Source organism: Raphanus sativus, chromosome 5, assembly GCF_000801105.2.
Source record: "Raphanus sativus cultivar WK10039 chromosome 5, ASM80110v3, whole genome shotgun sequence".
Taxonomy (NCBI): domain Eukaryota; kingdom Viridiplantae; phylum Streptophyta; class Magnoliopsida; order Brassicales; family Brassicaceae; genus Raphanus; species Raphanus sativus.
This window is the reverse complement of record NC_079515.1, coordinates 4441874-4459642: the sequence shown is the minus strand read 5'-3', so window position 1 is coordinate 4459642 and position 17769 is coordinate 4441874. Positions and strand designations below refer to the sequence as shown.

Below are 17769 nucleotides of genomic sequence, written 5' to 3'. Positions count from 1 at the left end.
TGCGATTTTGTGTAAAAACTTAATTTTACCGTTTTGAAAGGCAAACATGATTTAATTTGTGTTTATTAAAAATCAAATATATATATATATATATATATATATATATATATATAATTTTATGTTATCTTTGGGTTATTAAACTTAATTTAGATATATGAAAAAATATAAAACATTGTTTAGTAAAATTGGTATTAGTTTGGTTATGAATAGCTCATTATTCAATCTAATCCAAAACATTTTAACTCAATTAAATAAATCAGTTTATCAATTTTATCCACTTTATCCACTAATTCAATTTATGCACCACTTTTCTATTAATTAAAATTTATGGTTAAATGGGATTAAATTAACTCATTAAATTTTATCCATTTTGATACCTCTACTTATCCGTTCCGTTAAATTAGAAACATGATGTATTAATATATAATTAATCTAATTATTATTTTCTTTTATTTAAATATAAAATAAAATGTATATATCACTCTTATGTAACATTAATATCAAAACTAAATTTCAAAAAGAAAAATGTATAACAAAAATATACACAATTTTTTGGTACTACATTAACCCTCTCGGTTTCACTTAGCTCGTCTATCAATCTATCATACAGTAGTGTTAGTGCACTGCCACTTGAAGAAATGTTTATGGAATTAATTTAGATGTTTACAGTGAATTTTATTTATTAATTTAAAACTTTTTCTTTTGTTTTTTTTAAATCTATTACTGTTGGCTTCGATAAAACAACAACAATTAAATCTGGACAGGGAGTCAGGGAGTGGTTTTCAAATGTTACTTATTAATTTAAAACTGTTTCTTTTGTTTGTTTTTAATTTTCTTACTGTTGGCTTCGATAAAACAACAACAATTAAATCTGGACAGGGAGTGGTTTTGGAAAGTTATAGAGATCATAAGAGACTAAGAACAAAACTGGAGAGATATTAATTAAATTAAATTTGCAGCTAAATTTTTATTACGTTTTGCTACGCTGAAATATTAATAGGGCTGGACAAAAAATTCAAGTCCGAAGAACCGAACCAAAACCAATTCGTAAAAATAGTACCGAATCCAAACCAAAACTGATTAAATATCTGAACAGATTCAAAATTTCGGTACTTTTAGAAAACCGAAACCGAATCCGACACGAACATAAGTATTTTTGATATCCGAACATGTATTCAAAATAGATTTATATACCTAAATATATTGATTATTTTTTAGATTTATTGTATATTAAAAACATCCAAAATATATAAGATACTTTTAAGTTATCCAAAATAGTTGAATATATATACAAATTGTCAAAAGTAGATGTTAAAAATTGTTAAAGTGTATTTAAACACCAAAAAATACTTAAAATATCTACCAATTTTCTATTCAAATATTTCAACTAAAGCAATTTATATGTTAAATTTAGGTATTTTGACATATGTTATTCAAATTTGTATGTAATATATTATTTTGTTCACAGATTTTGAGAAATTTATGTATATAACGAATTTTTTAAAAAATTAAAATAATTTAGATGGATTATCCAAACCCGAACAGAATCCGCAGACCCGAACCAACACTCAAAAATATTCGAATGGGATTGAGATCTTTGATCCCAAAAACCCGAAACCCGAATAGAACTGAACTGAATCCGAATGGGTACCCTAATACCGACCCCTACTAAGCCTTGGCAAAAAAAAAACGGAATCGAAAAACCGAACCGGAACCGAACCAAAATATCTCGAAACCGGTACCCGACCAAAACTTTCGAATACTAGAATGGTTCTTATATTTCTATATCTGAAATAACCGAACCGAGAACCGAACGGGAATATATAAAAATATTAATTATATATATAACATAACTAAATATATTTATTTATAATTTAAAAATCTATTAAAAATATACAAGTATATTTTAAGAAAACTAAATTATTACAAAGTATCCAAAAACCCGAAAATATCTGGATTTATCTGGATGTTTTTATCCGAAATATCCAAAGTAATCCAAAATATCCAAGATTTTTATCATAAATCATCCTAATTATTTGATATTTTATCCAAAATATCTAATATTTAATCTGAATTATATGAAATAACCGAACCGGAGTTTGAACCGAATGAGAAACCAAATTTTTTTCCGGGTATTTTTTTGTTCCTATTTTCACTATCCGGGTAAATGCCTACACACAACAAAGGTTCAACATTAAAAACAAGAAAAAACTTACAAAATCTTGCTCTTTATTTTATTTTAAATTAATAAAACATTACAATTAATGATATATACTAAAATATGTTCTTCATAGCGAACCTCCAGGGTTTAATCCAACATTTGTAATGATTTAATTTTACAAGTTTTTGTACATATGGCTGAAAGCACCAGGATTCGCTTTAGCTTGTTTCCATACCCTTTGAGCAGTTCGAATATGAATTGAAAACATTTCCGATACCTCTTGTGTGGCATTTCCTCGCAGTTTTCCGTATGAACTCCTTTCCCACAAAGCACTGAAAATTAACTCTTTTTGACGAATAGTCAAATTCTTTTTCTTCTTACGGAGGCCAATAACTTTTTCAGCTTCGACTGGCGCTGTACAAAAGAGTTAAACCCAAATTAAAAAAATGACTTTCTACTATACAATCCAACTCATTATAGTGTCCATGTTCCTATGAGTGTTTCATGGAACTATCTAAATAGGGTCATTAGATGTATACAATATTCCTATATGCATGCTTTTATTCATTAGTTATATAAATGAAACTATTTACGTGAATTTATTTGTTTGATTGAGATATTAGGTTCAAGTATACTGTAAACGTATATCTATAGATAAATAATTTAGAATATGAAAATTGTCATTATGACATATTTTTTCTTTCATTATGACATATTTCATTAAATCTTATATTTATTAAATAAATATTCTGATTTAGTTTACCATGATCTTCAACCAAGTGATCAACATTTTGTTCAGGCTCTTCCATGGGTGGGCTTGAGTTCAAATCAATGACATTTTCAGCTTCGACTGGCGCTGATACAAAAAAAAGTTAAACCCAAATTAAACAATGACTATAACAATTCAACTCATTATAGTGTCCACGTTCCTACAGTGTTTCATGCAACGATCTAAAAAGGATCAATAGATGTATACAATATTCCTATACGCATGTTTTTATTTTAGTTTTATCATTGAAACTATTTACGTAAATTTATTTGTTTGATTAAGATATTAGATTCAAGTACTGTAAACGTATATATCTATAAACAAATAATTTAGAATATGAAAATTATCATTATGACATATTTCAGTACACCTTAGATTTATTAAATAAATATTGTGATTTAGTTTACCTGGATCTTCAACCAAGTGATCAACATTTTGTTCAGGCTCTTCCATGGGTGGGCTTGAGTTCAAATCGATGACATTATCAGCTTCGACTGGAGCTGACACAAAATAGTTAAACCCAAATTAAAAATGAATTTCTGTTATTTCATCTATTTTATTATAAGTGTCATTTTAACATTTTCAGTGAGATTAAGAAAATATATATATATATATATATATATATATTTATATTAGTCTATATTTAATGTATACTTTATTATATATTTAATGTATACTTAATTAGATAAAATAATTTAAATAAATATCTATTTAGTTATTTAAAAGGGTAAATAGTAGATTTAAGAAAATATAGATTTAATATACAAATTTATATTAGAATTGTAGAATAACACTTATTTTGGAAAAAAAATAAAAAATCTAAAGTTACATTTGTTATTTGTTATGACACAACAAAGGGTCAATAGATGTATAAAATATTACAATCCAACTCATTAATTACAAAATATTACAATAGATTGTAAAGTGACACTTATTCAATATTACAATCCAACTCATTAATTATAGTTCCACATTCCTACGAGTGTTCCATGCAGCGATCTAAAAAAGGGTCAATAGATGTATAAAATATTCTCATATGCATGCTTTAATTCATTAGTTTTACAAATGAAACTATTTATGTAATATTTTTTTGTTTGATTAAGATATTAGGTTAAAGTACAGTATATCTACAGATAAATAATTTATAATATGAAATTGTCATTATGACATATTTCATTACATCTTACATTTATTAAATAAATATTTTTAAAATATTGTGATTTAGTTTACCTGGATCTTCAACAAAGTGATCAACATTTTCTTCAGGCTCTTCCATGGGTGGGCTTGAGTTCAAATCGATGACAATGGAACATTTTGAGGATGATGCATCACTAGACATTGCAATAATATTTAAATCAAGCGAATTACTTTTATTGTTTGGAGATAAGATAAGATAACCAACCATGGATGATATACTCAGAATCTATGTAGTATTTATATGAAGGTGAAACTTTTTGACTCTCCTCTATTTTCTTCCTTTTTTTTGTAACTGGCTCCTCTATTTTTCTAAATAAAGAACATCACAGGAAAATATTTAGAATGTTTCCCGCATTGTGCCTTCAACATTTAATTCCAAAGACTAAGACATGGGACATTTATGACTCTATAGTCAATGATAGAAACGACCAACTATTTAATCTGAGGAAACATTTAATTTTTGTTTTTCGGTCAAATTTTAATTGACAGATGTTAAATTCTTACTAATATTCGATTCAACTGGAATTTAGTTAATAGATTAATACAGGCAAAACAGAAGAATAGATGGTAAACATGAATAGTATCCATACTACATTAAAAATATTAATGACTGATGAGTGTTTCATTTAATTTTTGTGTTGTAGATAAATTAACACTCCTTCCTATTACTATATATAGTCTTTTAAAAAATATTTTATTACGAGATAATTTATATCCACACTATTCGGGATATATTTTAGATAGAATTTAATACTCCATTTTTTAAATAAGTGTCACATTAACATTTTTATGGAGATTAAAAATTTTGTATAATTGACTAGTATATCTCTATTTAATGTATCACTAATTAAATAAGAATAATTTATATACAAATCTATTGGCTATTCAAAATGGTAAAAAATGGATTTAGTGTACAAAACTACATTGAGATTGTATAATGACATTTATTTTGAAAATAAAAGAAAATCAAAATAATACTTATTATAAAACAGAATGAATATTATTTAAAATTTGTGACCAATTACAAAATACAATATTTTCTAATTAGTTGAACTAATTTTATTTAATGATATTTTTATGTAATTTTAAACACCATGAATAAAACCTCAAACAACATTTATATCGAAATAGAGAGAGTAGTAAACTCTTTAAACAACAATTTTATAATTAATATATATATATATATATATATATATATATCATTCAAACCTAGCTATAGTACTGTCTTCATCATTCAAAATTAACTTAAAATGGCATATTAGATAAATTTAGAGTAATATATGGATATCTGGCTTTTTAGCATCATCCATCTTTCACACCATATTTTCCCTATATCTTCTTGAATCTTATTTTATAAGTTTTAACATTGTTAAGCTAGATGTGCTTCACACTTAAAATCAATTGGTGATAAAAGGAGTGGCTCATCCACCTTATATACTACTAAAGATCATTTCCAACTACCAATGTGGGACAACTATGTGTCTAATACGCCTCCTCGAGATGATGGCTCTTTGAGCATCAATCTCGGAATGCTCGGACAAGGATCGATGGGCAAAGTTTGGGCCAGATCGATGTGGATCGGATTGGATTGTTTGGATCGGGCTCTAATACCATGTTAATCTAGATGGGCTTCACATTTAAAACCAATTGATGATAAAAGGAGTGGCCCATCCACCTTATCTAATTTATTAAAAGAGAAGTACAAATTAAGACTAATCCTTAAACTTGCACAATATTTACAATCATATGCCACTCAATTAATTAATAAATCTAATGTTAAGTATTTATTATATTTCCTTATTTAATTAAAACTAAAACTATTACTTCCTAAAATCTAGCTAACCAACAGATTTACCATATTTACATATTCTATGCAATCAATTAAAGATAAATTTCTATTATTGTTATAATTAAAAATACTCCTTATTTTGATTGTAAAATATTGACAAAAAAAATTGAAGAATGAATCGTTCATAAAACAACATAAGCTAAATAAAAATGGCCACAAACTACTCTAATGTTGACCAAAAAATCGTTGTAAAACTATGTAGTTTCATATTTTGTCATTCTTTAAAAGAATTAGAATCGTTCATAAAACAACATAAAAGCTATGTAGTTATATTTTTCATTATTTATTAGTAATATCTAAACTAAAACCACATAAGAGTTACTCCTTTTATTTCAAAAAGATGCATATACATTTCACATATATTTAGAAAAGAATATTAAATTTGATTGTAAATGCATTATTTTTTATGAATAACAATTTTCATAATTTTTAACCAATAATAATCCAATAAACACTATTAAATTTTTTGAAGTTAACAATTTTTTATTTAATAATACTTTGAAAAGGTAAAAAATGTATATTTTAAAAACAATTGTTTTTCTACAATATGGATCTTTATGAAACGGAGGGAGTATTTACATAATAAATAAGTATGTGAACATATTATTTTATTTATATTTCATATAAATAATATCTCAATGGAAATCGAATATGATAAATGTTGAAAAATATAAATATTTTTATCATACATTAAAATTTGGTCCATGAAAAACTATATGGACGGATCATATATCTTAATGAAATGGTTGATAGTTCAAGACTAAAATAAAATTATTCAATATAAACTATAAAATTATTGTGTTTAGTTCCATAATAAACAATTATTAAATAAATTTAAATTATAAAATATATACTAACATTTATATAAAATAAATATTTATTTATAAATATGTTAAAAACACACATGACATTTAAACTAGAACGCCTCAATGCCACTAAAATAATGGTTTTACTTTTTTTAATTATTTCAGGTAAATATAATAATATACAGTTAGCTATATGGTCTTTCGGATTCCGGTTCAAGTTTGGATCCTAGGTATTAGATTCTTTGAGTTTTGAAATTAGGTTCCGTTCGAGTATTATAATTTTTTGGGTGACTTTTGAGTTGGATCCTCCTGGTCTAAGTGGGTTAAATTCTGATGTATTGGAACTTAAAAATATCCAAATAACTAATCTATCTAAAAATTCAAATATTTTTTACCAAAAATAACCATATTAATCGATTCATTTTAGATATTTTGAATCTAAAATAAAAAAAAATAACCCCAAAATTACCAGATAACGAAAAGTAATCATATTATCCGTTTTGGTTCGAATTCGATTATGATGTATAAGAACCTAAAATATTCAAATAATCAATATACATTTAGTTATATAGTAATACATCTAAAATATATAAACTTGATTATGGAAAACAAATATCAATGTTTAAAAAATCAAAATCAAAACCCGCACGGGTGTGCGGGTCAAGCTCTCTAGTATACTATTAAAGATTTGTCTAATAAACATATCAAATATTTCTTGATATTTCGTTGAGATTGACCATCTTTAGTTTTAGAACTTGACGACACATGTGGTTTATATGTTGGTAATAGTCATATAAAGACTGTATGCTTGTGTATAGTGTGTGTGACGAGTACATGATCCATGCCTGTCCAAGTAAATATTTAAATAGAACCAATCATATGCTTTCGCGGGAATTAACAAAAATATGTTGTCACTATTTCTACTGACACCCAATAGTTTCATGTAAAATTCGGTTGATGTGTTACACAGATTCATTCACCTGCTTGTCTTTTTTTTACAATCCAGCTACTGTGTTGTATGTACCACAGACAGCAAAGAGCAACCCGCAAATCACGATGAACACATCAACAGATTTGTTCCATAGACTTAGCGATGGACCGAGCAGCGTGAGGTGATAGGAAGCAGGTAACACAAATGAAATGAGTGCACACACAGTACTTCCAACCAGAGATGCAAATGTACCAAATCCCGGGACTAACGACGCTATTGCTGCGAGTCCTACCACCAAAAGCATCCTCGTGGTGAAGACTACGTATCTGGAGACTGAACTTGTCTCGTTGCTGTACTGATGATGATGCTTTTGAAGGCACTCTGTCCTTTTCAGTTTCTGCTCAATAATCTCGTTAAGCGGATGTACCATGATCGGAAATGTAAACGTCAATCCCACACATAAACCAATCTGTTTAAACCAAAAATAAAATAGATAAGCATTGAGTTTCTATAATTAGCTAAGATCTTAACATGATCAAAAAACACTCATAAGCAATACATAGCATATGAATCTACAATCTAATTATTTTTAAATATAAAGCATTAAAAACATTCACAATGGCATAGTTTGAGCTTTTACCTGGACGGCAATGGCAGACCAATTATTTGGGAGGTTAAGCGTGATGATATCCTTAGTTTCATCTCCATAAGCCATATAACCACAAAAACCAAACAACATGTAGACAAACGTAATCCCAGCAAGAACTTTACCTAACAGCTTAGGGAAAGCTTTTCTCTCCCTCATAGACCCTTCAAGAGCCAACGTCATTGCAAAACCTTCGAAACAAAACACAGCAACTCCTCCAGCAAACGGCAAACCACCAACGGTAGAGGCAATAGCTGTTCTGTCACTAAACGAGAAGTCTCCACCAACAACCATCTCCACGTTTTCTTTCACGACGAAACACATGGCGATGATGTTGCATATATCAGCGAAGATGCTGAAAGGCGAGAGAGCTGATAGAGAAGTGATCCACGACAATGCGACTTCGATTGGAACAAGAATCAAGATGAAAGAGACCATGTTTAATCCGTATGAGCTGAATATTGATGACATGTTTCGTCCTATGAACACTAGATACGCTACTGATCCACCGCACTGAGAAGTGAAGATGAGGAACTCGGTCATGTATCGACCTTTTGTTCCCATACATTTGAATCCTAAGTCACCATAGGTTTTTGAATCTTCTTGTCCTTCTTCTGATTCTAGCTTATCTCTGCACTGAATCTGCAATAACACATATATCAAAAATAATCACAATCCAGAGTGTTTTAGTGAATGGTTGATTGGACTACACGAACAATCTACAATCAATTCTTGTCTACAGTTCCAATTTTTTTTCTCAACTTTAAAATTATCAATAATGTTTTATATTATTATCTAAACAAAAAAAATATTAAAAGATATAACTAAATATTTATAGTTCTAAATTTTTATTCTAGAAATAAAACTGATATAGCTACACCAAAAAAAATTATTTATGCCGATTTAAGAAGATTTAAGCCGAAGATCCATTAATATTCAAGGGATAACATGATTCCAGTTATCTAATAAACCTAATTGGAAATTTTCTAATGAAACCTAATTCCATCTTTGTTTGGAAAATCAGTAATAACTGTAGAATGGATTTTAGGTCTTGTCCCGAGTTCTTCTCTTACCATCAGAGAGTACCATTTTTTGGTTTACAAAAAAAAAAAAGTTAATTTCATCATCTCCAAAGTACCACCTGCCTACATATATGATATATGTATATAATTTTCTTGGTTATATGTCAATGTTAATTTGAAGGTTATACATGTCAATATTTTAGTTGGCTATGTACAGGACAGCAGATGTACATTTATCAACCAATCATCCACTTAGATAAAAATATTTTTGTAGATTGTGATATGATTTTAGGAGATGGAGAACAATTATGATAATTGCAAGAGAGAGAAATCAAAAGGTACTTAACGAGGAGGAGCATGCAGTAATATGTAGCGAAACCGACGATAATGACGCCGAGAGAGGCAGCGAACCATCCAGCTACGCGAAATGCGTAAGGGAGTCCAAGGACACCTGTACCGACGATAGAGACGATAATGTTTCCGAGCGTCTGAATAGTAGACGTTCTGTCTCCGCCGGCCGTTGCAGACGGAGAAGAAGTTATTAGGGGAAGAGATGCTGATGTATCCTCGTTAGCCCCCACGTCCTTGATCGCCATCGCCTAGCTAGTTTTTTTTTCTTTTTTTTTTGGAGAGCTTCTTCTTCTCGATATTGCTCTCCGATAATATGGAAGGAAGACGTAACGAACTCCTCTCGCCGCCGTTCTTATACGTCCCGCCAAAACTTCCTCCCCTATGTCGTGGCATCCCTAAACGTCCCACGTGTTTACCACGCGAATCCGTGGATAGATTTCTTCTGCATATATATGAAAAGCCAAATACAGTATCCATCCATATATTTTTAGTTTTCAACGATTTGTTTCTGTTTTTAAATGCAAAATTCGGATTTGAATAATTGTGTATACTATATATATATATATATAGTAACCAAAAGAATATAATGAGGTGTAATGTATGTAATACTATATAACAAGAAGACAGAATACTCTTTCCTTAGCAAAAGTGTCTCATTGTTATTTTTTTTTGCTTTAACAATAACTAATAACTAGACTATGATCTGTACAACAGCGCATATATTTTCTTTCATTTGTATATATTTATAGATATTTGTTGTACATCATTAATGGTATATGTTGATGTTATATATATATATATATATATATTTAAATGTTTATATAATTATTTTAAATACAATAATTTTATATTTTATATGTCGTAAATCGTAATTAATCAATTGTTTCAAGCGTTATATATATTTATCATATTTATTATATATTTATCGTAATATATTGTATTTATTATTAAAGGATTCAAAACATACATGGAAAAATATTAAAAAATTTATTTGTATTTATTTTGTGTTAAATTCTTACATCCGCTTCAAAGTTTGTATTACCTTTTAGAAATTTTATGTTTATTCATTTTAGATAATATATTGTTATATATGTAAATTTAAGATATGTAATTTGTAGACATGTATTATATAATTTAGTATGTGAAACCCATTTTACTCACACACTATATTATTTTAACATAAGTATTTATATTTATGAAAATAAAATATATTAACATATAAATTTAATATAATTTTATCATATTCAGTTGTCAGTATGATAATTATTTTAATCTGAAAGACTATGATTATAAAATAAATAAAATGTGATAGAATTATTATTTTCGTTTTTAATGATAAATGAGTATATATTAATGTATAAGAATATTTTAGAATTATTTACGAAATTGGTGAAACATTTTACATCAAATTTTAAGCCTTGAGATCTTGTTAAAATCTTTTCCAACAAATTTGTTAGATTTCTTTTAGTATATATACATCTAAAATGAAAAAATATCAAAAGATATTATGATAAAGTTGTTACATAGATATAATGTAAATTTAAATAATATGTATATTTTAATTAATGATTTTTTAGGAGATGGTCAACTTTAAATATAACACTAGATTTTGACCCGCCCTTTAGAGGGCGGGACAATCGTTTTGTTTTAAATTTATGTTGTTTTTTGATTTTTCATAAGTGTGTTTAGGCATGAGTATCCGGGTTGAGATCGATTGTTGTTAATAAATTTGGTTTGGTCCAACATATATATATATATATATTAACCCGTCTGTTTGTCTAGATTTTGATTTGCGCTTTGAAAACGCGATATTTTTTTTTCTGTGACAAATTTATTAACCGTCTGTTTATTCATTAGTATAATTAGGTATAGACGTTCGTTTTTTGGTTCAGTTCCAGTTTGTTTCTTTTTTTATTGGTTTGGTTCCAGTTTTCTATTTCTCGATTCAAACGATATAAGTACCGTTCGATTATTTATGAATTTGAATTGGATTTCAGTTTGGTTATTTTGATTTTCGGTTTGGTTCGAATAACAGTGTTAAGAACCCGGAAAATTTCAAGTTCAATTTATTTTTGGTTAGGTTATTCTCTTTCAGATATTTTGGAATAATTCAAATAAAATTCACATTTTGGATTTTTTGGACACAGATAACTCTGATAGATTCAAATATTTCAGATAAGAAAATATTCAAGAAATTATGATAAGTAGGTAATCCGGATTTTTAGCTAATTCTATTTTAAGTATTATTTTAGAATATTTGATAATTTTAAAACTATATATTATTGATTTTTAGGTATATAAACTGTGTTTTGGATATTTGAATTATCCATTCAATACTCGGTTTGGTTTTGGTTTTCAAAATTTAATGGATTTAAGAATCGTTCAGATATTTGTAAATATTTATTCATTTTTCGTTTTTTTTTTGTTTTTTTTGTTCAGTTTAAGTTTGGTTTTCGGTTCTCAATATATATGCTGAGGCCTAGATCTAATTGTATATTCTATCTTGTTTTTATATAAATAAGTGCACTAAGCTTATATTTAATGATAAATTTTATAAGTAAAAATTATAAGTTTGCTATCGTATTAAAACTATTGCAAATATCCAATAAGTAATTATAAATATTTTAAATGTTTTGATGTTTATAACTTTGATTTACAATTAAATTTCATTGAGAATATATAGATCAATACCATCAATATGTCACTATGTGAAATATATTTTATATAGAACAAATATTTAGTAAATAGTGATAATTTAGAGGGTATTTTTAAAGTTGTTATATATTTCTTAATTTTTCATAGTCTTTGTTAAAATAATATTCGAGTTTTAAATATTGAAGATCTAAATTTAAATTTTATCCAAATTATATTCAAACTATTATATTTGATCACATTTATTTCAAAATGTAAAAGAAATGTTAAATTTTGACACAAAGTCTTGTCATTTTCAATATTTAAAAAAAATTCAAAATCTGAATTTGCTTACATTTATTTTTCAACTAAATGAATATGTCTAAATTAAAAGTTTTAAAATTTTCTTGTTTGTTGGTTTAGATCTTTTATGTATGAAAATATTTATAAATTTTGATAATACTGAAGTACAAAAAAATAGTATAAAAATATTTAATTCTATTTACATGAATTATAGTTCGACTGTCTTTGATTAACTAATAGTAAAGTCAAAGCCTATGATGGTATATATTGATAATATGAAACTTAAATCATATATAGTTACATTCATTTGTTTTAGTATAGATGAAACTGTTTTTTTAATAATCACAACAAATAAAGGTGATATAATGACTTTTCAAGGTTATATTATATAGATTTGCAGTCGTATATTGTTTAAAATAAGATATGAAACAGTGTGATAAGAATCACAACAAAACCAATTGATAATGGTTTGTCAAAGATAGTTTATTTAAATCAAAATAATAGAAAATTAATAAACTAAAGCTAAACGGTAATGCAGTGTATATGTGTGTGTCAGTGTGTGCATAAGGTAAATAAAATTACACGATTTGGTATATGATAAATATTTCATTTAGTTTTATTTCACATTAAAAAATAATGGTATTGCTGTAACTAAACCAAAGAAACTTCAAAATGCTTAGATAAAATGTTTTTTTGGAAGAGGAATATTTGGTTAATACAGTTTCGGGTGGTTAGCGTGATTAATGTTTTCTGTTGCAATATTGTTAAGAGAATATGCTTAGTAAATATTGACTTGTATTTAGGGACGTAGATTTTCTGTTGTAAGATTTGTTTGTATATATTTTTTTTTGTTGAAAGTAAATGATTTTACGGAGCTAGCCATCTGGTTTTCCTTGAGTACAATTCTATTAAAATAATAACAAATCAAGATTAGCCTTATAGAAAAATCCGTGAGTTTCAAAATAATAGTTTATTGAAAAATAGGGTTCACGAACCTAACTCTAACACTCTTGGCAAGTATTAATATGAATGAACCGAAAAATAAGAAAATTTCATCAGCTGACAAAAACAAATTAATCAACATCAGTTTTGAAATATAAAGAAAATAGATTTACCTGTTTAGTTGATATGGATGCTTAAATCTGTTTGTATGACTCTTCTTCTAATTGAAGTTTCCTTCAACATGAGCTTCGGTAAGTACATACCAAACAGTTCTACTCAAAATAATGTTGGTTTGGTTTAATATGGCAGTGATAGCAATAGTCTGTATATATATATAAATAATTAGAACGGATAAATTTACCCTATAAGCTCCGATTATGGCTCACGTCAGTGAACATATTACTATGCTCTCATTTGGCTCTTGCCATGCTGATGGAGAATTTTAGCAAATTTTTCTCCCGAAGACAACATATTAGCATTGATCACTACAAAATCGAAAACTGTATAATTAGATCTCCAACATGTTAATTTATTTTTTTAAACAAACACTACTAAATTTGACTCAGTACTTACTATATGTCTTTGTGAACTTCATATATATTCTTCTTTTCTTTCCTGCATATTGAACCTGCATTTTGATATCCTGCAGAAAATCAAAATAGAAGACATGACTAAATATCTAGATTTCCTTTGCTTAATATGAGACATGGCTCAATAAATAAATTGTTTTGCTCGGAGTGGTGGCTATGATCTCGATAGCTTGTTCATATTTATAGTACTCATACGCGATTTTTTATTTAAAGTGGACAATATATTCTTAGGAATAAAATCGTGTAGTTTAGAAATAAACTCGTCTAGTTAGAGAAGTTCCTATATTACTGGTCTTTTCAAATCATTTAAAATTACCGTAATATAGAAATAAATATACCAGAGAGTTCCTAAAAAAAAGTTGACATTACTTATAAAATATTAAAGCATTTAATAAAAAAACATAGACCAAAAATATACCAATGGCATGAAGTTGTAAATACTTCAAAACTTCAAGGTGGTCTCAAAAAAGCCCCCTGTGTTTTAATAGTATAGATATGAAATAAGTCATGACTTCTTTTTTAATATAATAGATTATATGTAGATCTTTTCTAGTGAGCACTGTCACGCACACATAATTAACAGATAATTTAAGTTGTACATAAAATTATAGATGGGGCTATCTATAAGAAAGTATATTAAATTTTAAATTATAGTTTACATTGTAGAAATCATGGTGCTCAACAATTGTAAACACAATTACAGGTATATTTATCAGAGCCTGGTGGCTTTTCAATGCAAGATCCGAATCCTTTTAACGTTCCTAAACACACTTCCCTACACTTTGCTAACAAACATTGGGTCCCTGGCATAAGTTGTTTTACGCATCTCTTTTGAGCCTCAGTTTTAGGAACGACCAGTAACACTGTAGCCAAATTGTAAAGAAATTTTTACAATTTAAATACAACTGCTTTTATATCGACGCCGAATACATATGATTATATAATAAACAAATGAAAATTACCTGAAAAGAGAACCATCAGAACCATAAAATAAAAAACAAATTGCTTGGCCATGATGAGAGTGTTTTATAAGTTTTTAGTCTTTCTTATGATGTACGTATGTATGATCTGTTTTTCTTCCGTCAAATAATCTGGTTTATATACTACCTCATAGGCAAACAATACCATGGTAGTAAATATGTATTAATAAATGCTATTTGTATAAATACTCTGTATTCTTACTTGATGTCAAATAAAACGTCAAGGCATTTAAAACTTACTCAGTGTGTTTTTAATAAATGATAGTATTTTATTTGACGTTTCAGAATTGTGAACATATTGATTAACCATCTAATTAACCATAATTTAATCAATAGAAAAACTAATTGAGGAATATAAAAAACTGCATAACATAAAATCAATAAATTTTGCACTAAAATTAGAAAACTACATGTATTTTAAAGCAAAAAAGTATCTCCAGAACGTTATCTATTAAAGACAGAGTGAGTAAATTTTAAATGCCTTGACCATTACAATTCTGAATATTATTTGTTGACTAAAATATTTATTTCCATGTTTCGTTATTGACCATCATGATAAATGCGTTGTTTTAGTCATAAGTTCATAACTCTAATTACAACACTTCTCTTAGACACGGCAAGAGCTGATGCAGAACCTTGAAGATGTTTGCGCAATGAGTTAAGTGTGTTCATGCCCAGTTCTTCACTCGTGTTCTGGGCTAACTGAGAGTGGTCTTCTATGAAACACTCTTGTTGAGCTGCAGGTTTTGCCAACAAAAGTTTCGAAATGAACAGATTTATGTATTTCTTGGCAGATTTATCCAACCTGAATACTACGATATTTGAGGAGTCTAAAAATTACATTGCTTCAAACAAATTAAATTAATTAAGGTAGTATGACATGTTGGGAGAATTGTTTGGTAAAGCAAATATTTTAATAGCAAGCCATTGGCCAAACCTATCTTATCAACAACACTAGATAGAGATCCACGCCTTGCGTGAGGTGAGAGTGTTGATTTGAAATTATGATGTATATTTTGCATAAATTTATAAAATTTTAACATGTGTAATAGGTTGCGTAGAATTGGCATATAGTTCCTATCAGTGAAAAAAACATTTGACTAAAGTTTTTATAAAAAAACTTTGATTAAAGCATTTTTATATCAAATACATACAATTGTCAAATGTCATAATTATTAGCGTTAAATATAATACTTTGAATCCAATTCTATAAATGGAATCATAGGTTTGCAATTCGAATATTGTTAAAAATCAGTCTTATATTAAGGTTTTAATAATTTCCAAAACCAAATCAGACGATTTAAAATTCTTCAATGTAATTTGCCAATTACTCATTTTATAATGAGGTGTAATGTTTGTAATACTATATAACAAGAAGACGGAATACTCTTTCCTGAGCAAAAGTGCCTCAATGTTATTTCTTTGCTTTAACAATAACTAGACTATGATCCGCACAACCGCACAGATGTTTCTTTTCATTTGTATATATTTATAGATATTGGTTTTACATCATTAATGGTATATATTGTTGTTATATATATATTTAAATATTTATATAATTATTTTAAATACAATAATTTTATATTTTATATGTCGTAAATCGTAAATCGTAATTAATCAATTGTTTCAAACGTTATATATATTTATCATATTTATTATCTATTTATCGTATTATATTGTATTTTATTATTAAAGGATTCAAAACATACATGGAAAAAAAATTAAAAATTTATTTGTATTTATTTTGTGTTAATTTTTTACATCCGCTTCAAAGTTTGTATTACCTTTTAGCAATTTATATGTTTATTCATTTTAGATAATATATTGTTATATATGTAAATTTAAGATATGTTAATTTGTAGACATGTATTATATAATTTAGTATGTGAAACCTGCTTTACTTAAATACTATATTATTTTAACATAAGTATTTATATTTATGAAAATAAAGTATATTAATATATAAATTTAATATAATTTTATCATATTCAGTGATCAGTATAATAATTATTTTAATCTGTAAGATGATGATTATAAAATAAATAAAATGTGATAGAATTATTATTTTCGTTTTATTAATGATAAATGAGTATATATTAATGTATAAGAATATTTTAGAATTATTTACGAAATTGGTGAAAAATTTTACATCAAATTTTAAGCATTGAGATCTTGTTAAAATCTTTTTCAACAAATTTGTTAGATTTCTTTTAGTGTATATATATATATATATATATATATATAATGAAAAGATATCAAAAGATATTATCATTAAAGTAGTTACATAGATATAATGTAAATTTAATTGATAGGTATATTTTAATTAATGTTTTTTTGGAGATGGTCAACTTTAAATATCACACGTGAATTAAGTCATGACTTCTCTTTTAATATCTATATTATTAAAAGAGAAGTACACATATAAAATATCCCTTAGTTTTCAGTGTTATTTACACTTCCATGCCACTGACATTAACTAATACTTTCTATTTTAATGTTGTCTTTTTCACTTTAATTAATGTGTTTTCCAAAATTAAATTTGAATTAAACACACAATTAAATAATATTTCATATTTTAATGCTTTGTCTTT

The 17769-nt window shown here is 26.9% G+C and overlaps 2 protein-coding genes across 2 annotated transcripts; both read right to left on the bottom strand.

The window, feature by feature from the left end:
- Positions 1-7719: 7719 nt before the first annotated feature.
- LOC108860574 (amino acid transporter ANT1-like) lies at positions 7720-10093 on the bottom strand. Its single transcript, XM_018634438.2, has 3 exons — positions 9729-10093; positions 8354-9001; positions 7720-8182 (listed from the first exon to the last, which is right to left on the bottom strand). The coding sequence occupies exons 1-3, from the start codon at positions 9975-9977 to the stop codon at positions 7778-7780; spliced, it is 1302 nt and encodes a 433-aa protein (XP_018489940.2). The 5' UTR covers positions 9978-10093; the 3' UTR covers positions 7720-7777.
- A 4783-nt stretch (positions 10094-14876) lies between these two features.
- On the bottom strand, positions 14877-15212 carry LOC108861235 (putative defensin-like protein 165). Its single transcript, XM_018635067.2, has 2 exons — positions 15161-15212; positions 14877-15061 (listed from the first exon to the last, which is right to left on the bottom strand). The coding sequence occupies exons 1-2, from the start codon at positions 15210-15212 to the stop codon at positions 14877-14879; spliced, it is 237 nt and encodes a 78-aa protein (XP_018490569.2).
- Between the last annotated feature and the right edge of the window lie 2557 nt (positions 15213-17769).

What these genes read in the sequence shown, in the direction of transcription:
- LOC108860574 (XM_018634438.2), bottom strand. Translation starts at nt 9,977, where the DNA reads ATGGCGATCAAGGACGTGGGGGCTAACGAGGATACATCAGCATCTCTT. An exon ending in ATTACTGCATGCTCCTCCTC is followed by an intron (nt 9,002 to 9,728) that starts GTTAAGTACCTT and finishes GTGTTATTGCAG; the next exon opens with ATTCAGTGCAGAGATAAGCT. An exon ending in GGTCTGCCATTGCCGTCCAG is followed by an intron (nt 8,183 to 8,353) that starts GTAAAAGCTCAA and finishes TGGTTTAAACAG; the next exon opens with ATTGGTTTATGTGTGGGATT.
- LOC108861235 (XM_018635067.2), bottom strand. Translation starts at nt 15,212, where the DNA reads ATGGCCAAGCAATTTGTTTTTTATTTTATGGTTCTGATGGTTCTCTTT. An exon ending in TCTGATGGTTCTCTTTTCAG is followed by an intron (nt 15,062 to 15,160) that starts GTAATTTTCATT and finishes ATTTGGCTACAG; the next exon opens with TGTTACTGGTCGTTCCTAAA.